At 37.6% G+C, this 24,037-nt stretch overlaps 2 protein-coding genes across 4 annotated transcripts in view; both read left to right on the forward strand.

Annotated features, from left to right (window-relative positions):
• Positions 1-8,058, forward strand: part of LOC139424381 (sialoadhesin-like) — a 51,145-nt gene extending 43,087 nt beyond the window's left edge. For 2 of the 3 annotated variants that reach the window (XM_071176148.1, XM_071176146.1), the window contains 8 exons: positions 1,666-1,743; positions 1,840-2,184; positions 2,347-2,559; positions 3,599-3,925; positions 5,042-5,260; positions 5,405-5,764; positions 6,168-6,419; positions 7,229-8,058. In XM_071176148.1, coding sequence (XP_071032249.1) covers positions 1,689-1,743; positions 1,840-2,184; positions 2,347-2,559; positions 3,599-3,925; positions 5,042-5,260; positions 5,405-5,764; positions 6,168-6,419; positions 7,229-7,272 — 1,815 coding nt within the window. In that variant the 5' untranslated portion in view covers positions 1,666-1,688 and the 3' untranslated portion in view covers positions 7,273-8,058. The remainder of the gene's footprint in view (positions 1-1,665; positions 1,744-1,839; positions 2,185-2,346; positions 2,560-3,598; positions 3,926-5,041; positions 5,261-5,404; positions 5,765-6,167; positions 6,420-7,228) is intronic. The other variant, XM_071176149.1, reaches the window with a different exon arrangement.
• A 12,678-nt stretch (positions 8,059-20,736) lies between these two features.
• LOC139424399 (B-cell receptor CD22-like) overlaps positions 20,737-24,037 on the forward strand; it is a 33,036-nt gene continuing 29,735 nt past the window's right edge. Inside the window, exon 1 of the mRNA XM_071176173.1 lies at positions 20,737-20,808. Coding sequence (XP_071032274.1) covers positions 20,754-20,808 — 55 coding nt within the window. The 5' untranslated portion in view covers positions 20,737-20,753. The remainder of the gene's footprint in view (positions 20,809-24,037) is intronic.

Consider the following 24,037-nt stretch of genomic DNA (forward strand, 5'->3'; position numbering starts at 1 on the left):
TTGGTTGCGAATGGTATGAACTTTGAACTCTTATTCACGACAGAAGTGATACCTCCTAGCCGTTGAGTTAGCGACCGCAGCTGCAATTGCAGGTTAGGAAGGAACAGACAGAGTATCCCATCTACCACACAATGACGTTACTACAACGTATCCAAGTGACCACCAGAGACATTCTTCAAAGGAAAGAGGACTCGGTTTGGCAACACGGTCTTCCATCGACCACCAACCTACTGAAGCGCAGCTCAGAGTAAATATTTATTGCATTTTCCTTTTCCAAATGGGCGGTAATTTAGAATGCATAAGATACTGTATTTACGATAGCACAGCTTCGCCTTTGTTCCAGTCTCCCGCTCTTTCACTCAACCCAGCCCCTTTTCCTCTGTGTAACAAGCTGTCATATCTGTTCTGCTCGCTAGGGACGTTTTCCTTTATGACGGCAATTTGTAATCAAGTTATGATTTAATTATGTGTATGTGTGATTCTGTGTGATGAGTTAGGTATTTAGTAAATAAATAATTAAACCCAATTTTGTATTGCTGATTCAAATTGTTATCAGGGTTCTTGCAGATAACCAAGAATTTACAACTTTCAGATAAGACTGAAGTAAGATGAAGATTAATGTTGACTGCTATGGATGTAAAATATTACTAGTTCTTTAAGAGTTTATTCGGAAGATAACAGCTCTATAAATATTCTTTCGTGGTGCCCGACTCTAGTTAATTACATTTTATTTGATTAGCTCGATCAGGTGATATTAATTACTGAGAAATTATTTTATAGAATAGCATGTCTTAGTAATTAATCCGGCATAGCCAAAGACACGACACCACTCACTACCAGTAATTTGACTCACTGTACAAGACCTCACCCCTTCACCTCACTCTGTAAGTACTTTTGACAATATATTGAAAATTAGTTTTTGGTTATTTGTTTTTAGTCATAAGTCATATACTTGAAGGTTAATGTATCATTTTACTTGTTGTTATGTTTTGGTTGTTACATCAGGGTCAGTATTCATGAAGTGTCTCAGTGTAGGAGTGTTGATCTACGTAGGGATGAGATGATTAACCAGGGTAAAAAAGACATGCAAACAAGTATTGTAACACTGCAGTGTGTGTGTGTGTGTGTGTGTGTGTGTGTGTGTGAGTCACTTGCTGTTTAGACTCTCAGCTTGGGGATAGGAGTTATCATTGAACCTGGTGGTCAGTCTTTAGGCTGCTGTACAGCTTGACGGACCGTAGAGGATTGAACATTTATCCTCCTATATTTGGGGTTCTGAGAATAAAACAGCTTCAGAACAATCAATGTAGAAATATGTGTTTACAGTTCTACAGATCTGTTCAATAAGTGGTTGTTGTTGTTGTTGATGATCATGACTTTATTGAATTCTTGAGCAAATTATTTTTGCGTCATACATCTCATCTTAAATAGACAGATGTAGACAGACATACAAAACGTCACACACACATTACATACATAATGGAATAGACTTACAGACAGACAGTATTCACATAGACAACCATATAGCACAATACAACACAACACAATATGAGCCTGGTTCATTTTCAGTAATGAGGCCCTGGACCCCATTTACAGTTTCTACTTCAATGTATCAGGTGGAGTTATTCACCAGCTATAGAGTGAGTTGTTGTTTATGTTTCTAAGACTGCAGGGAGGGAGATGCAACAATGGTCTTGAGAACAGCTGGAAGTGTGTTGGTGGTCTTTCTCTGGTCTGTGACAGGTATGATCTAATTCATAACTTGACATGTTTGTCAATCTACAGGCATCAGTGTGAGCCAATTGGCCTTGGCTTAATTCTGATACCGTTGTGTTTCAGTGGTACTGGGTCAGGATGACTGGAGTGTGAGTTACACCACTCAGAGTATCTGTACCTTCAAGGAGTCAACAGTGGAGCTGTCCAGCTCTTACACATATCCCAGTGGTTATACAGTCACAACAACCTTCTGGTTCACTAAGTATAATGCTGAGGGTCCTGTTAGTCTGAGTGATGACCCAGACTACAAAGGTCGTGTGACGTACAGTAAGAATAAAGAGAATGGTCACACCCTGACAATCACAGACCTGAGAGAGAGTGACTCAGCTAGGTACAAGTTCAGATTTACAGATCAGACTGGGAAATGGAGATATACTGGCGAACCTGGAGTCGCTCTGTCTGTCACAGGTACGGTTACATTCAATATAGTTAAACTGTTGATTTCCATTTAGATTGGGAAATTGTCTTGGTTTGTATTTATATGTGTATAATATAGGATTTCTTCCATCTTTGTATTAGAGTGATAAGTCAGTGATAAAGAGATTTACAGTGATATTGTTTTTTCTCCAGGTCTTCAGGTGAAGTTGACTGTTGGATTTTGGTATAATACACTGACCTGTATCACCACCTGTACTCTGCCTGACAACCCCACCTACATCTGGTACAAGAACGGACACAAAGAAAAGGAGGACACTTCTAGCTCGTACCCAGACTCCTTTAGTCATGTAGACAGCTACTCCTGTGCTGTAAAAGGCCATGAGGATCTCCTCTCTCCTGCAGTGTGTAAGTGTGGACTTTTTTACTCAACATTTGTTTCAGGTTGTCAGACGATCATTATTGAATTTGCTGTGAATGTTACGTCCACTTCTGCTTTAGTTCCGTATGCTTTGCCACGCAGTGTTGAATGGGCTTCAAGATATATAATCAAATTCATGAAAACGCAGTTAATGGATGAATTTACTTCTACCAAATACCTGTCAATATGTTGTTGCACTTGTACATCACTGCACTACTTTTTTAAACAATGAAAAAAATTAGAAAAAAAAACTACAAAGCTGAGGGACTAGTCACATCCTGGTTACTTTCACAGCATATGATTTTAACTGGTGAAAACTAGTTTCCCTACTTAATCAACAGTGTTGACTTCTTTTAGTTTATTTTTTTCGAGATGGGATCACCTCGTTAGTCAGTATGTGTTACACATGTGCTCGCTTGTCCATCTGGTTAGTGGGAAGGTATTTCACCTGTGCTGGCCCAGGTGATATTTAAATGATGAAGTTTAAGAAATGTGGAGAGTCAACACCTTGATTTACTGATTTCTGAAAAACAAGTCTTCACCTTCCCTGCTTTTGTTTTTCTCCACTTTTTGGTTTGCTTCCTGTCTTCACGTTTGGTGTAGGTTTTTACTTTTTTCTTATCGGGCAAATACTGTGGGTGCTCATGTCTCTGGTTCCAGTTGTTGATGCTAGTCAACTTTCAATGGACATGAGTGTCTTTCACAACCTCTCCTAGAAACCTGTCTCATTTTGGTCTTTTTTAGTGACTCTTTGGTATTTCCCCCTTCTGTTTGAGTGACTTTTGGTTTTCTTGCAGGTGAACGTAACAGCGTAAGTGTATTGGTAATATTAAATCAAATCAAATGTATTTGTCACATACACATGGTTAGCAGATGTTAATGCGAGTGTAGCGAAATGCTTGTGCTTCTAGTTCCGACAATGCAGTAATAACAAGTAATCTAACTAACAATTCCAAAACTACTGTCTTGTACACAGTGTAAGGGGATAAAGAAGGTATAAAGGTGTTCTATTGTCTTGTCTTTCAGGTCAGAAGTGTTGGAGTGTGACTTACACCCATCAGAGTATCTGTGCCTTGAAGGGGTCAACAGTGGACATATCCTGCTCTTACACATATCCCAGTGATCATGAGATCAAAAAAGCTTTCTGGTTTACTAAATGGTCTGATAAGGATGCTGAAGATCTGAGCTCAGCGCCAGGGTATGAGGGTCATATAGAGTACCTTGGGGATAAGGAGAGTGACTGTACCCTGAGAATCACAGACCTGAGGTTGAGTGACTCTGCTGGGTACAGGTTCAGATTCATAACAACCAGAGACAAGTTTGCTGGCTCACCTGCCTCCCTGACTGTCACAGGTAATCTGTCACTCATCTCACATCTATTACTGTAATGACCTTATTAAATGCAGTCATACAGACACATTACATGTTGCATACCACTGTATGTGATACCAAATGTAGTATTTCACATAAGAGGACATAGTGAACACTGAACAAAAATATATATAATGTGTTTGTTTCATGAGTTGAAGTAAAAGATCCCAGAAATGTTCCACATGTACACAAAATGTACATCTCACAAATTTGTTTACATCCCTGTTTGTGAGAATTTCTCCTTTCCCAAGATAACTCATCCACTTGACAGATGTGGCATATTATGAAGCTGATTAAACAGCATTATTATTACACAGGTGCACTTTGTGCTGGGGACAATAAAAGGCCACTATAAATTGTGCAGTTTTGTCACACAAGACAATGCCACAGATGTCTCAAGTTTTGAGGGAGTGTGCAATTGGCATGCTGACTTCAGGAATGTCAACCAGAGCTGTTGCCAGATAATTTAATGTATGTTCATTTATCTACCGTAAGCTGCCTCCAATGTCATTTTAGAGAATTTGACAGTGCGTCCAACTGGCCTCACAACCGCAGACCACGTGTATGGCCACAATCAACAGCCTGATCAACTCTCTGTGAAGGAGATGTGTCACGCTGCATGAGACAAATACACTTTTTGTTCATATGGAACATTTCTGGGATTTATTATTTCAGCTCATGAAACATGAAACCAACACTTTACATGTTGTGTTTATATTTTTGTTCAATGTAGTTGAAACAGAGACCCGAGAGAGAGAATGACTCTCATTATTGTCTCTAAAATAGTTTATTCAGATTTAGGAGGGCAGTATGACACAGAGTTACTCTGTCTGTCACAGGTAATACTGTGCTAAATACTAGACCAAGATTCGATACAAATGTGCATTATCAATCTACAGACTAACGTCATTTGAATTCAAACAAAATGAATAATCTAGTTATTGTAGGTTAGTTCAACACATCTTGATTTGTGTTTATTCAGTTTTAGGGTCAGGATGATAGTCTGTACAGACTGTAATAGGACAGGCTTGCATCATTTCTTCAGAAGAGAACTCAGTAAATTCATACAGTATTTTCATGTGCTGTATTTATCTCCAGATCTACAGGTAAAGATGACAACTTCAATGTTTTCAAGCTGGGTGACTCTGACCTGTAGTACCACCTGTACTCTGACTGACAGCCCAACCTACATCTGGTATAGGAATGGACACAAAGTAAAGGAGGACACTTCCAGCCAGTACTCAGACTACCTTAGAAATGCAGACAGTTACTCCTGTGCTGTAAAAGGCCATGATAATCTCCACTCTCCTGCAGTGTGTGAGTGTAGATTCAAATACAGTATTCCTCCTCATTAGGCTATATTCATTCATGTTGGTGAATTACACATCTGAAACACTCATCACACAGAAAGATCTGAGAAAAGAATACAGAAAACACTATATTGTCATGTTATTGTTTAAGGTGTCCGTGGTCAGAACTGTTGGAGTGTGACTTACCCCCATGAGGGAGTCTGTGCCTTGAAGGGGTCAACAGTGGATATATCCTCCACGTATGACAGTGGTGATGCTACGATCACATCATCACACTGGTTTAGTTCTAAACAGAGTTCCAGCTGGAAGGATGAGTTGGTCCCTGAGGACCTAACCACAGACCCAGGGTATGCAGGTCGTGTGGAGTATGTTGGAGAGAAGGAGAGAGGTCACTCCACCCTGAGAATCACAGATCTGAGAGAGGAGGACTCAGCTGAGTACAAGTTCATATTCAATACACAAACCTCAGGATGGGGGTACAGCTTCCCTGGAACAACTCTGACTGTCACAGGTAACACTGCACTCACAACCTACAGGTGAATATGACTCCTGTCTGGTGATGCAACACTTTGGGAACATTCCCCAAATTCCAGAACACCTGGTTGGAGGATTAATTCCTTCTGATTCTGGGAATATTCTTGAAAACATGGGGATTTTGGGAATATTGTGTAAAACATGGGGATTCTGGGAATATTGTGTAAAACATGGGGATTCTGGGAATATTGTGTAAAACATGGGGATTCTGGGAGAGTTACCAGAATTGTTGAACCCTTTTCCTGCCACAGTGACAATGCAGCTGTGGGTGTTGATGTCTTTTTTTTACACTGATACAATAGGAACCTTCTGTGTAGGAAAGTCTTTGTTTATTGTAATAGATCAGGTGATTCAGGGTTGTAATGATGTTTTTTCTCCAGGTCTTCAGGTGCGGATTATGGATCCAACCAACATCATAGAGGGAACGTGTCTTCGTCTGTTCTGTGAGTCCATATGCTTTCTGCAGGACAACCCCTCTTACATCTGGTACAAGAACGGACAACGTCTGTTCAGTCACGAGACCAAGTACCTGATCCTAGACCCAGTCAGCAGTGAGGATGCAGGCAGATACTCCTGTGCTGTAAACGGCCAGGAGGATCTCGCCTCTGCTGAAAAGACTCTCACTGTCAGATGTGAGTATGTGGGATATAATTCTAGAACTACACACTGAGTATACAAAACATTTAGAACACCTGCTTTTTCCATGACATAGACCAGATTTACACAACTGGTGGTCCACAGGCCGAATTTGGCTTGCGGGGGGGGGGGGGGGGGGGGAGGGAATAAAACCACCCCCAAGCCAAGTAAGGTAAGAGACACATTGTTGCATTATACTATGTTTAATATTACCTTTTTTTGTGATCCAGTTTACTAGATGGCCCAAAGAACACCTCGGTGTCAGTCAGTCCCTCTGGTGAAATAGTGGAGGGCAGTTCAGTAACTCTGACCTGCAGCAGTGATGCCAACCCACCTGTGTACAAGGGGCGGTAGGGTAGCCTAGTGGTTAGAGCTTTGAGACTAGTAACCAAAAGGTTGCAAGTTCATATCCCCGAGCTGACAAGGTACAAATCTGTCGTTCTGCCCCTGAACAGGCAGGTAAACCCACTGTTCCTAGGCCGTCATTGAAAATAAGAATTTGTTCTTAACTGACTTGCCTAGTTAAATAAAGGTAAAATAAAACAAACACACCTGGTACAAGATAACATACAAGAAAATGTCAATGAAACATTCTGGACAGAGATACACCATCCATAATATCAGCTCTGAGGACAGAGGAGAATATTACTGTGAGGCTGAGAGTTGGAGTTAAAATATCAAAGCTTGTTCCTGTAAATGTTTTGCATATCATCTCCAATTTCTACTCTATTTTACTTTAATTGTGATTTTACAGATATATATTCTGAACTCAAAACGAAAGTATTGTGACACATTTTTCTATCAGATAAACCAAAGACCACCTCAGTGTCAGTCCCTTTGGTGAACTAGTGGAGAGCAGTTCAGTGACTCTGACCTGCAGCAGTGATGCCAACCCACCTGTGGACAAATACACCTGGTACAAGAAGAACGTAACCTCACCAAAAGCATCAGGACAGAGTTACAGCATCACTAACATCATCTCTGAGGACAGAGGAGAATATTACTGTGAGGCTGAGAATAAATGTGGACGTCTCAACTCTTCTTCTGTGTTTGTGGACGTTCAGTGTTAGTTCACCTAACCTTCATCTATTCATTGACAATCACACAGGTCAACAACAATAAAGAATCATTAGTAATGTTACACCCTCATCATACCATATGACATAGTATTAGTAATATTACACACCTATCATACCATATGACATAGTATTAGTAATATTACACACTTATCATACCATATGACATAGTATTAGTAATATTACACACTTATCATACCATATGACATAGTATTAGTAATATTACACACTTATCATACCATATGACATAGTATTAGTAATATTACACACTTATCATACCATATGTTATAGAATTAGTAATGTTACACACGTATCATCCCATATGTTATAGAATTAGTAATGTTACACACGTATCATCCCATATGTTATAGAATTAGTAATGTTACACACTTATCATCCCATATGTTATAGAATTAGTAATGTTACACACTTATCATCCCATATGTTATAGAATTAGTAATGTTACACACTTATCATCCCATATGTTATAGAATTAGTAATGTTACACACTTATCATCCCATATGATATATAATTAAATAAATATTGTTTCATTTTCTTCTTCCCTGGTTTCCTCTATGTCATATCTCCATCATGCATTTATAACCTCATGATACTACAGCAGTGTTTCCCTGGTTTCCTCTATGTCATATCTCCACCTTGCATTTATAACCTCATGATACTACAGCAGTGTTTCCCTGGTTTCCTCTATGTCATATCTCCACCATGCATTTATAACCTCATGATATGACAGCAGTGTTTCCCTGGTTTCCTGTGGTGGGGGTGGGGGCTGTCCTGACTGCTGGAGCTCTTCTAGTCAACATCTACTGCACTCTGAAGAGGTGAGTCTGACATTTACATGTACTTATCTTACACTAAGGTCAGTAGAGAGCAGAACTCACTCCGTCCCTCATTACAGGAGCTCCACAGGAGGAAGTGATGCCACAGCAGACACAGGTGATAATGTCAAAAAACAAAGTTATTTCAATACCAATACAGCAGAAGCAGACAGGAAGCGAATTAATTAATGTATTTGTGTTTTATGCAGTATTGCGTATTTGTGTTTCTGTGTCTCTCTCCACAGAGTGTCCATCCTAATCCTAACAGTGATACGAACACATCTCTGAACATGAAGACCAGGTCACCAGAGTATGACACCCTGGCAGTAAGTCTCTTAGAATGCAGTCCGTGTACATAAACGTGTTAGAGGGAGGGGTTTGTAAAGTGCTCATTCAATGTGTCTCCTTTCAGAATGTGAGGGACTCCCCAGTGACCTTCGCAGTGACACAGCCCCAGTGGTGGACCTCTCCTCTCCTCAGGACTCCAGTGGTGGACCTCTCCTCTCCTCAGGACTCCAGTGGTGGACCTCTCCTCCCCTCAGGACTCCAGTGGTGGACCTTATAAACAGTTTGTTATTTTGTTATTGATACAAATGTATGAGGACATGATTGGGATATATGAAGAGAGACAGGAGGCTGCGGTAATGTTGAGATGCCAGTATGGGAGCTCTAGTCTAGAACACTGGAACCTTCAGTAGCACTTTGATGGAGATGATGAGGAGTGATGGGTCACATCTTGTGAGGAAACACATTAAGAAACCATATAGAACAGTCAACACTTTGTTGTGGATCTGTATTTAAAGAAAATACTATGTTGAAAATGGGCTGCATTTAGCCCCTTTAAAACATGTAGGCCCACTCCTCAAATTAAGAAATGTAAATAGCTATGCAGTCTTTAGCAGTACATCCAGTACATCCCTTTCTGACATGCTGTTGATGCATGTGATTGTCTTAAATCCCTGACTAGGCTACTTTAAAAATGTGTCAAACACAGAACTCACACTTCTTGTTTCAATGCACTGCTACACCAGTAAGTTAACTCACTTACTCTGTAAGTATGGTTGACGAGATCATTAAATATATACAGTACCAGTCAGAAGTTTGGACACAACTACTCCTTCAAGGGTTTTTCTTTATTTTTACTTTTCTCTGCGTTGTAGAATAATAGTGAAGACATCACAACTATGAAATAACACATATGGAATCATGAAGTAACCAAAAAGGTGTTAAACAAATATATATATATATAGATTTTATATTTGAGATTCTTCAAAGGAGCCACCCTTTGCCTTGATGACAGCTTTGGACACTCTTAGCATTCTCTCAACCAGCTTCATGAGGTAGTCACCTGGAATGCATTTCAATTAACAGGTGTGCTTTGTTAAAAGTTCATTTGTGGAATAGATTTCCTTCTTAATGCTTTTGAGACAATCAGTTGTGTTGTGACGAGGTGGGCGTGGTATACAGAAGATGGCCCTATTTGGTAAAAGACCAAGTCCATATTATGACAGTAACTGCTCAAATAAGCAAAGAGAAACGACAGTCCATCATTACTTTAAGACATGAAGGTCAGTCAATAAGGAAAATGTCAAGAACTTTGAAAGTTTCTTCAAGTGCAGTCGAAAGAACCATCCAGTCCTATGTACAGAACGACCGTACTATCTAACAAAACTTACTATATCCCTTCCTTCAGTTATATTATTTGTGGTAGAATTCGTTACCAAGGTCATTTCGGGCCTTCTTCCTTCCTTCCTATCGATTTTGGTTAAAACACAAAGTAGGAACCTCTATATTTGTTCAGAATATTCAAGCACCTATCATTGATTAAATCCAAACTCCTTTAGAACATTCAATCAAAAATATCTTAAATAATTCCTCCCAAATTCGAGAATAAAGACTATTTACCTTCGTCCTGTAGACTGGGAAAAGCAATGTCGGTTCGATTCCATCACCTTCTCTGTCGTCCTTGGATCATATATCGGCCTGTTTTTTTAAACGTCAATTCAGAGGCCAGGTCTTTAAATAACGAGTCCAGGCCCGTTCGTGCACGGCTTTCGGCTCTCCCTTCGGACGACAGAGACAAGTTTGTGGAATCCGTCTCGAAGGACCAATTGTTACTGTAATTTAGTTATTCCAATATGTTTTCATTAATTGAATTCCCTTAATCTATTTTATGAGAATTTGTAAGATTCTTGTTCGCATAAAATAGACGGAGACCAGTCTTTTCAATAATAGGTAACAGAATTTATTCTCGGAGCGCGCTCCCACGTTACCATGAGCAACAGTTTATATACAATAACATGACGTCATTTCATTGCTTCTAAAATGAATCTCCTCCTCCAGACAGGGACAAAGGGAAGTTTAAAAGTTCATTAAAAGTTCATTCTGACCCCCTAGCACATACACAGGACACACAACAAAACTGAATTGACTTTTGACTCCTCACCATTATCGATCACCACTTAGCTGACAGTTCTAACTAACAGAAAACCTAGGAATGTTTGTTCAACGAAACTTAATCCACAACCCATTCCTTTCTTCCCAGTTGGAATGGTGTTCATTAATTTTAATTACTCCATGTCCGTGTCACACAATCCCTTCTTATGAACTCATATTGTTAATCAGATATAATAAAACTAAGTATACGTTTATTTAGTTACAGTTCTATTTAAAATGAGAATATTGTTTATTCATTTATTCATAATATTTCTAACAACAACGCATCACCGGTTGCAAACTACCTGCCCTCAAGGTCACCTACACCACCCAATGTCACAGAAAGGCCAAAAAGATCATCAAGGACAACAACCACCGGAGCCACTGCATGTTCACCCTGCTATCATCCAGAAGACGAGGTCAGTACAGGTGCATCAAAGCGGGGACCGAGAGACTGAAAAACAGCTTCTGTCTCAAGGCCATCAGACTGTTAAACAGCCAACACTAACATTGAGTGGCTGCTGCCAACATACTGAATCAACTCTAGCCACGTTAATAATGTAAAAATTGATGTTATCAATTTATCACTAGTCACTTTATATAATGTTTTACATACCCTACATTACTCATCTCATATGTACACTGCTCAAAAAAATAAAGGGAACACTTAAACAACACAATGTAACTCCAAGTCAATCACACTTCTGTGAAATCAAACTGTCCACTTAGGAAGCAACACTGATTGACAATACATTTCACATGCTGTTGTACAAATGAAATGGAAGGTGGAAATTATAGGCATTTAGCAAGACACCCCCAATAAAGGAGTGGTTCTGCAGGTGGGGACCACAGACCACTTCTCAGTTCCTATGCTTCCTGGCTGATGTTTTGGTCACTTTTGAATGCTGGCGGTGCTTTCACTCTAGTGGTAGCATGAGACGGAGTCTACAACCCACACAAGTGGCTCAGGTAGTGCAGCTCATCCAGGATGGCACATCAATGAGAGATGTGGCAAGAAGGTTTAATGTGTCTGTCAGCGTAGTGTCCAGAGCATGGAGGCGCTACCAGGAGACAGGCCAGTACATCAGGAGACGTGGAGGAGGCCGTAGGAGGGCAACAACCCAGCAGCAGGACCGCTACCTCCACCTTTGTGCAAGGGGGAGCAGGAGGAGCACTGCCAGAGCCCTGCAAAATGACCTCCAGCAGGCCACAAATGTGCATGTGTCTGCTCAAACGGTCAGAAACAGACTCCATGAGGGTGGTATGAGGGCCCGACGTCCACAGGTGGGGGTTGTGCTTACAGCCCAACACCGTGCAGGACGTTTGGCATTTGCCAGAGAACACTAAGATTGGCAAATTCGCCACTGGCGTCCTGTGCTCTTCACAGATTAAAGCAGGTTCACACTGAGCACATGTGACAGACGTGACAGAGTCTGGATACGCCGTGGAGAACGTTCTGCTGCCTGCAACATCCTCCAGCATGACCGGTTTGGCGGTGGGTCAGTCATGGTGTGGGGTGGCATTTCTTTGGTGGGCCGCACAGCCCTCCATGTGCTTGCCAGAGGTAGCCTGACTGCCATTAGGTACCGAGATGAGATCCTCAGACCCCTTGTGAGACCATTTGCTGGTGCAGTTGGCCCTGGGTTCCTCCTAATGCAAGACAATGCTAGACCTCATGTGGCTGGAGTGTGTCAGCAGTTCCTGCAAGAGGAAGGCATTGATGCTATGGACTGGCCCGCCCATTCCCCAGACCTGAATCCAATTGAGCACATCTGGGACATCATGTCTCGCTCCATCCACCACAGACTGTCCAGGAGTTGGCGGATGCTTTAGTCCAGGTCTGGGAGGAGATCCCTCAGGAGACCATCCGCCACCTCATCAGTAGCATGCCCAGGCGTTGTAGGGAGGTCATACAGGCACGTGGAGGCAACACACACTACTGAGCCTCATTTTGACTTGTTTTAAGGACATTACATAAAAGTTGTTTCAGCCTGTAGTGTGGTTTTCCACTTTAATTTTGAGTGTGACTCCAAATCCAGACCTCCATGGGTTGATACATTTGATTTCCGTGTGATTTTGTTGTCAGCACATTCAACTATGTAAAGACAAAAGTGTTTCATAAGAATATTTCACTCATTCAGATCTAGGATGTGTTATTTTAGTGTTCCCTTTATTTCTTTGAGCAGTGTATACGGATAACATGCAACATTAGACTGTATATGGATAACAGGCTACATTAGACTATATATGGATAACAGGCTACATTAGACTATATATGGATAACAGACAACAGACTATATATGGATAACAGTCTACATTAGACTATATATGGATTACAGACCACATTAGACTATATATGGATAACAGACCACATTAGACTATATATGGATAACAGACCACATTAGGCTGTAAATGATAACAGGCTACATTAGACTATATATGGATAACAGGCTACATTAGACTATATATGGATAACATGCTACATTAGACTATATATGGAAAACATGCTACACTAGACTATATATGGAAAACATGCTACATTAGACTATATATGGATAACAGACCACATTAGACTATATATGGATAACAGGCTACATTAGACTATATATGAATAACATGCTACATTAGACTATATATGGATAACATGCTACATTAGACTATATATGGATAACAGGCTACATTAGACTATATATGGATAACATGCTACATTAGACTATATATGGATAACAGGCTACATTAGACTATATATGGATAACAGGCTACATTAGACTATATATGGACAACAGGCTACATTAGACTATATATGGATAACATGCTACATTAGACTATATATGGATAACAGGTTAAATTCGACTATATATGGATAACATGCTACATTAGACTATATATGATAACAGGCTACATTAGACTATATATGGATAACATGCTACATTAGACTATATATGGATAACAGGCTACATTAGACTATATATGGATAACAGGCTACATTAGACTATATATGGATAACAGGCTACATCAGAATATATATGGATAACAGGCTACATTAGACTATATATGGAAAACAGGCTACATTAGACTATATATATGGATAACAGGCTACATTAGACTATGTATAGATAGCAGGCTACATTAGACAATATATGGATAACAGGCTACATTAGACTATATATGGATAACAGGCTACATTAGACTATATATGGATAACAGGCTACATTAGACTATATATGGATAACAGGCTACATCAGACTATATATGGATAACATGCTACATTAGACGATATATGGATAACAGGCTACATTAAACTGTATATGGACATGCTACATTAGACTATATATGGATAACAGGCTACATTAGACTATATATGGATAACAGGCTACATTAGACTATATATATTGATAACAGGCTACATTAGACTATGTATAGATAGCAGGCTACATTAGACAATATATGGATAACAGGCTACATTAGACTATATATGGATAACAGGCTACATTCGACTATGTATAGATAGCAGGCTACATTAGACAATATATGGATAACAGGCTACATTAGACTATATATGGATAACAGACCGCAGACTATATATGGATAACAGTCTACATTAGACTATGTATGATAACAGGCTACATTAGACTATATATGGATAACATGCTACACTAGACTATATATGGTAAACATGCTACACTAGACTATATATGGATAACAGGCTACATTAGACTATATATGGATAACAGGCTACATTAGACTATATATGGATAACAGGCTACATTAGACTATATATGGATAACAGGCTACATCAGACTATATATGGATAACATGCTACATTAGACGATATATGGATAACAGGCTACATTAAACTGTATATGGACATGCTACATTAGACTATATATGGATAACAGGCTACATTAGACTATATATGGATAACAGGCTACATTAGACTATATATATTGATAACAGGCTACATTAGACTATGTATAGATAGCAGGCTACATTAGACAATATATGGATAACAGGCTACATTAGACTATATATGGATAACAGGCTACATTCGACTATGTATAGATAGCAGGCTACATTAGACAATATATGGATAACAGGCTACATTAGACTATATATGGATAACAGACCGCAGACTATATATGGATAACAGTCTACATTAGACTATGTATGATAACAGGCTACATTAGACTATATATGGATAACATGCTACACTAGACTATATATGGTAAACATGCTACACTAGACTATATATGGATAACAGGCTACATTAGACTATATATGGATAACAGGCTACATTAGACTATATATGGATAACAGGCTACATTAGACTATATATGGATAACAGGCTACATCAGACTATATATGGATAACATGCTACATTAGACGATATATGGATAACAGGCTACATTAAACTGTATATGGACATGCTACATTAGACTATATATGGATAACAGGCTACATTAGACTATATATGGACAACAGGCTACATTAGACTATATATATATGGATAACAGGCTACATTAGACTATGTATAGATAGCAGGCTACATTAGACAATATATGGATAACAGGCTACATTAGACTATATATGGATAACAGGCTACATTCGACTATGTATAGATAGCAGGCTACATTAGACAATATATGGATAACAGGCTACATTAGACTATATATGGATAACAGGCTACATTAGACTATATATGGATAACAGGCTACATTAGACTATATATGGATAACAGGCTACATCAGACTATATATGGATAACATGCTACATTAGACGATATATGGATAACAGGCTACATTAAACTGTATATGGACATGCTACATTAGACTATATATGGATAACAGGCTACATTAGACTATATATGGATAACAGGCTACATTAGACTATATATATTGATAACAGGCTACATTAGACTATGTATAGATAGCAGGCTACATTAGACAATATATGGATAACAGGCTACATTAGACTATATATGGATAACAGACCGCAGACTATATATGGATAACAGTCTACATTAGACTATGTATGATAACAGGCTACATTAGACTATATATGGATAACATGCTACACTAGACTATATATGGTAAACATGCTACACTAGACTATATATGGATAACAGGCTACATTAGACTATATATGGATAACAGGCTACATTAGACTATATATGGATAACAGGCTACATTAGACTATATATGGATAACAGGCTACATCAGACTATATATGGATAACATGCTACATTAGACGATATATGGATAACAGGCTACATTAAACTGTATATGGACATGCTACATTAGACTATATATGGATAACAGGCTACATTAGACTATATATGGACAACAGGCTACATTAGACTATATATATGGATAACAGGCTACATTAGACTATGTATAGATAGCAGGCTACATTAGACAATATATGGATAACAGGCTACATTAGACTATATATGGATAACAGGCTACATTCGACTATGTATAGATAGCAGGCTACATTAGACAATATATGGATAACAGGCTACATTAGACTATATATGGATAACAGACCGCAGACTATATATGGATACAAGTCTACATTAGACTATATATGGATAACAGACCACATTAGACTATATATGGATAACAGACCACATTAGACTATATATGGATAACAGGCTACATTAGACTATAAATGATAACTGGCTACATTAGACTATATATGATAACAGGCTACATTAGATTATGTATGATAACAGGCTACATTAGACTATATATGGATAACATGCTACACTAGACTATATATGGAAAACATGCTACACTAGACTATATATGGATAACAGGCTATATTAGACTATATATGGATAACAGGCTACATTTGACTATATATGGATAACAGGCTATATTACACTATATATGGATAACAGGCTACATTAGACTATGTATAGATAGCAGGCTACATTAGACAATATATGGATAACAGACCACAGACTATATATGGATAACAGTCTACATTAGACTATATATGGATAACAGACCACATTAGACTATATATGGATAACAGACCACATTAGACTATATATGGATAACAGGCTACATTAGACTATAAATGATGGCTACATTAGACTATATATGATAACAGGCTACTTTAGATTATGTATGATAACAGGCTACATTAGACTATATATGGATAACATGCTACACTATACTATATATGGATAACATGCTACACTAGACTATCTATGGATAACAGGCTATATTAGACTATATATGGATAACAGGCTACATTAGACTATATATGGATAACAGGCTACATTAGACTATATATGGATAACAGGCTACATCAGACTATATATGGATAACATGCTTCATTAGACGATATATGGATAACAGGCTACATTAAACTGTATATGGGCATGCTACATTAGACTATATATGGATAACAGGCTACATTAGACTATATATGGATAACAGGCTACATTAGACTATATATGGATAACAGGCTACATTCGACTATGTATAGATAGCAGGCTACATTAGACAATATATGGATAACAGGCTACATTAGACTATATATGGATAACAGACCACAGACTATATATGGATAACAGTCTACATTAGACTATATATGGATAACAGACCACATTAGACTATATATGGATAACAGACCACATTAGACTATATATGGATAACAGGCTACATTAGACTATAAATGATAACTGGCTACATTAGACTATATATGATAACAGGCTACATTAGATTATGTATGATAACAGGCTACATTAGACTATATATGGATAACATGCTACACTAGACTATATATGGAAAACATGCTACACTAGACTATATATGGATAACAGGCTATATTAGACTATATATGGATAACAGGCTACATTTGACTATATATGGATAACAGGCTACATTAGACTATATATGGATAACAGGCTACATTAGACTATGTATAGATAGCAGGCTACATTAGACAATATATGGATAACAGGCTACATTAGACTATATATGGATAACAGACCACAGACTATATATGGATAACAGTCTACATTAGACTATATATGGATAACAGACCACATTAGACTATATATGGATAACAGACCACATTAGACTATATATGGATAACAGGCTACACTAGACTATATATGGATAACAGACCACATTAGACTATATATGGATAACATGCTACATTAGACTATATATGGATAACATGCTACACTAGACTATATATGGATAACAGGCTACATTAGACTATATATGGATAACAGGCTACATTAGACTATATATGGATAACAGGCTACATTAAACTGTATATGGACATGCTACATTAGACTATATATGGATAACAGGCTACATTAGACTATATATGGATAACAGGCTACATTAGACTATATATGGATAACAGGCTACATTCGACTATGTATAGATAGCAGGCTACATTAGACAATATATGGATAACAGGCTACATTAGACTATATATGGATAACAGACCACAGACTATATATGGATAACAGTCTACATTAGACTATATATGGATAACAGACCACATTAGACTATATATGGATAACAGACCACATTAGACTATATATGGATAACAGGCTACATTAGACTATAAATGATAACTGGCTACATTAGACTATATATGATAACAGGCTACATTAGATTATGTATGATAACAGGCTACATTAGACTATATATGGATAACATGCTACACTAGACTATATATGGAAAACATGCTACACTAGACTATATATGGATAACAGGCTATATTAGACTATATATGGATAACAGGCTACATTTGACTATATATGGATAACAGGCTACATTAGACTATATATGGATAACATGCTACATTAGACTATGTATAGATAGCAGGCTACATTAGACAATATATGGATAACAGGCTACATTAGACTATATATGGATAACAGACCACAGACTATATATGGATAACAGTCTACATTAGACTATATATGGATAACAGACCACATTAGACTATATATGGATAACAGACCACATTAGACTATATATGGATAACAGGCTACATTAGACTATATATGGATAACAGGCTCCATTAGACTATATATATGGATAACAGGCTACATTAGACTATGTATAGATAGCAGGCTACATTAGACAATATATGGATAACATGCTACATTAGACTATATATGGATAACAGGCTACATTAGACTATATATGGACAACAGGCTACATTAGACTATATATGGATAACATGCTACATTAGACTATATATGGATAACAGGTTAAATTAGACTATATATGGATAACATGCTACATTAGACTATATATGATAACAGGCTACATTAGACTATATATGGATAACATGCTACATTAGACTATATATGGATAACATGCTACATTAGACTATATATGATAACAGGCTACATTAGACTATATATGGATAACATGCTACACTAGACTATATATGGATAACATGCTACATTAGACTATATATGATAACAGGCTACATTAGACTATATATGGATAACATGCTACATTAGACTATACAGTATATAGACAGAAGCAGTCAATACAGCAGACTATGATGTCAACAATATATAATAATATGATTGTGGTATGTTGTCATACAGTGTTTGTGTGATGAAATGTGACTTTGTCAAGTAGCCAGTGTTGTGTTTCACCATTCTATCTGATTCATTTCCAGTTTGTAATGTTGTTATTAGCCCAACATTATTGAGGACATTATTATCAGGATGGTGCAGTAATGTTGAGATGCCAGTAGGAGGAGCTCTAGTCTAGAACACTGGAACCTTCAGTACCACTTTGATGCAGCTGATGAGGAGTGTAAATCGAATGTGTTTGTAGAATAGAATGAATGACATCATGGAACTGACCAAATGTAAATGGAACTTTGACCTGTTCCATGTAGAACTCAGAGGGACAAGGCAACACATTCTAAGATATTATAAACATTCCATATAGAATAGTCAACATATTGTTAACATGGTTCTGTATTTATATAAAAGTGGAAATGGGGGACATTTTGTCCATTATAGAAATGTACGTCCACTCTAATACATTAATCTTTATTTTCTGACTTGCTGTTCTACATGTCATGCATATTAATAACTCAAAGAGGAAGGAGAGGGCAGTTTTGCATCAGCTACTTGTGTTCTGACTACTATAAATATGTATCAACCACAGAACTGACACGTACTAACAGTTCCCACACACTACCAGTAAGTTGACTCACTGTACAAGACTCTCCCCTTCACTTCACTCTGTAAGTACTGTAATTACAATAAAATATATAGTTTTGGGTTATTTGTTTTTAGTAATAAGTCATATACTTGAGGGTAATGTATAATTTTACTTCTTGTTCTGAGCTGTGTTTTGGTTGTTACATCAGGGTCAGTATTCATAAAGTGTCTCAGTGTAGGAGTGTTGATCTACATAGTGATGAGATGATTAACCAGGGTAAAATAGACATGCAAACAAACATTGTGGCACTGCAGGGTGTGTGTGTGTGTTTGATGGTTAGTCTTTAGGCTGCTGTACAGCTTGACGGACCATAGAGGCTTGAACATTGATCCTCCTATATCTGGGGTTCTGAACAATCAATGTAGAAATATGTGTTTACAGTACTACACATTTGTTCAATAAGTGATTGTTGTTGTTAATGATGATGGGGGTGGTGATGGTGACTTTTTTGTATCCATTAGGAAATTATTTTTGTATCATACATCATGTCATCTTAAATAGAGAGACGTAGACAGACATGCAACACGTCACACACATTACATGCATAGTACAATAGACTTACAGACAGACAGTATTCACATAGACCATATAGCACAATACAACAACACAATATGAGCCTGGTTCATTTTTAGTAATGAGGCCCTGGACCCCCTTTACAGTTTATACTTCAATATATCAGGTGGAGTTATTCACCAGCTATAGAGTGAGTTGTTGTTTATGTTTCTAAGACTGCAGGGTGGGAGATGCAACAATGGCCTTGAGAACAGCAGGAAGTGTGTTGGTGGTCTTTCTCTGGTCTGTAGCAGGTATGGTCTCATTCTTATCTTTAAGTTGCCCTGTTTATCAGTCTACAGACATTTCTAAAAGCATAACCATTTTTATGTTCTACTGTCGACACATTTGGTGTCTCCACTTCCCTTTAAAAAGTTGTCTTTCTCACCTCACTGAGTGAATCTTATCTGTGGTTTCCATTCACACTCAACCAAAGAGTATCAATGTCTCAACTCAACTAAAAGGTTAAGAATCATGTTATTTTGGTGTGTTTTGTTAGGCGTCTCCACTTCACTTTAAATAGTTATCTTTCACACCTCACTGAGTGATGTTTATCTGTGGTTTCCATTCACACTCACATCAGGAACTATGACAACAATGTGGACAAACCCTACTCAGTTTGAAATTGGTCCATCTTAATGAGAAAAACTAAATGCACAACCCTCCACAGAGTTAATCATATTTTCACACGACTCTCCCCTTGTACTGTAAACCAAATGGCACCCCTCCCCCTCACATAATCAACTCAAAATAATGTTTTCAACCACAGAGAAGCGACTCAATTTTTTGGGGTAATGCTGTGTTCAATTGGTTGTAATCTTGGACTGAGCAGACCTTCCCATACAATTCCAATCAACTCCATGAAATACATAATTCTACCAATCCAATTCACAATATAATTTACAAACAAAATACCCTTTCAAACATATTTCCCATAAATACAGGTATTTTATCAACCAGCATATTTGAGTTAGAACAAATATTACAACAAATATTATGGTTTATCTTTTTTTATGAAATTGAAATTGTAACCAGCTCTGCAATGCTTGTTTGAAAAAGACAGATACTTTGAAGGTTTCATTTTCTATTCATCGAACGTTAGACATGGCAATCTGCACAAAGACAAAATGGCCATTTATCAACAAGGCATGAGCTTTTCTTAGTAATCGACTTGAGAACCATTTTGGGTTCAAGTAAAACTTTTGTATCAGTGAAGCTTTTAGAGAGTTTTAGTGCTTTTATATTTGATCATCTCAACCCACCCAGTTAGTAATCATTATATAGCGACTGTGTGTTTATAAATGTGAAAATTGACTTCGCCACTTCAACATGTTTTTGTGGCACAGTTAATTCCACGCAGAGTTATTGGCCAGAAGGTTGAGGGTTCGCCGACTCAGATTTTCAACATTTTGACGCCATATTTGTATGTACAGTATATAAAATATATGCAACACATTTTCCACCAACAGGTTTCTGTGCCAAAACACCACACAACCAAGACAGACACAAAAGTCTAAAGACTTCGAGCACTTCAATATCATGGTTTTCATTTTGAAAACCACAATCAATTCTCGATCGCAATTTGGACAAACAGAAAATACATCCCTCCTTACCTTGTAGGCCAACCCAGTATTGAAGGCTTGACAATCTCTGAATGTCATTCAACTTGTTGGTGTTTTGTGACAGATTTCTCTTTCCATTAATGAAATGGCTGCTGCTCAGTTTGGATTGATTGATTTTATTTGTCAGACACATTAATACAGACACATTACAGAGATAGACACATTAGAGAGATACAGACACATTACATTAATACAGACACATTAGAGATACAGACACATTACAGAGATACAGACACATTACATTAATACAGACACATTAGAGATACAGACACATTACATTAATACAGACACATTAGAGATACAGACACATTACAGAGATACAGACACATTACATTAATACAGACACATTAGAGATACAGACACATTACAGAGATACAGACACATTACAGAGATAGACACATTAGAGAGATACAGACACATTACATTAATACAGACACATTAGAGATACAGACACATTAGAGATACAGACACATTACAGAGATACAGACACATTACAGAGATAGACACATTAGAGAGATACAGACACATTACAGAGATACAGACACATTACAGAGATAGACACATTAGAGAGATACAGACACATTACAGAGATAGACACATTAGAGAGATACAGACACATTACAGAGATACAGACACATTACATTAATACAGACACATTAGAGATACAGACACATTAGAGATACAGACACATTACAGAGATACAGACACATTACAGAGATAGACACATTAGAGAGATACAGACACATTACATTAATACAGACACATTACATAGATACAGACACATTAGAGAGATACAGACACATTACATAGATACAGACACATTACAGAGATACAGACACATTAGAGAGATACAGACACATTACATAGATACAGACACATTACATTAATACAGACACATTACATTAATACAGACACATTAGAGAGATACAGACACATTACATAGATACAGACACATTACATAGATACAGACACATTACAGAGATACAGACACATTACAGAGATACAGACATATTACAGAGATACAGACACATTACAGAGATACAGACACATTACATAGATACAGACACATTACATAGATACAGACACATTACAGAGATAGACACATTACAGAGATACAGACACATTACATAGATACAGACATATTACAGAGATACAGACACATTACATAGATACAGACACATTACATAGATACAGACATATTACAGAGATACAGACACATTACAGAGATACAGACACATTACATAGATACAGACACATTACATAGAGACAGACATATTACAGAGATACAGACACATTACAGAGATACAGACACATTACAGAGATACAGACACATTACAGAGATACAGACACATTACAGAGATACAGACACATCACATACAGACACATTACATACAGACACATTACAGAGATAGACACATTACAGAGATACAGACATATTACAGAGATACAGACACATTACAGAGATACAGACACATTACATAGATACAGACACATTACATAGATACAGACACATTACAGAGATACAGACACATTACAGAGATACAGACACATTACAGAGATACAGACACATTACAGATATACAGACACATTACATACAGACACATTACTGAGATAGACACATTAGAGGTACAGACACATTACAGAGATACAAACACATAGATACAGACACATTACAGAGATAGACACATTAGAGGTACAGACACATTACAGAGATACAGACACATAGATACAGGCACATTACAGAGATACAGACACATTACAGAGATACAGACACATTACAGAGATACAGACACATTACAGAGATACAGACACATTACAGAGATACAGACACATTACAGAGATACAGACACATTACATAGAT

Source organism: Oncorhynchus clarkii, chromosome 13 (assembly GCF_045791955.1).
Source record: "Oncorhynchus clarkii lewisi isolate Uvic-CL-2024 chromosome 13, UVic_Ocla_1.0, whole genome shotgun sequence".
Taxonomy (NCBI): Eukaryota; Metazoa; Chordata; class Actinopteri; order Salmoniformes; family Salmonidae; genus Oncorhynchus; species Oncorhynchus clarkii.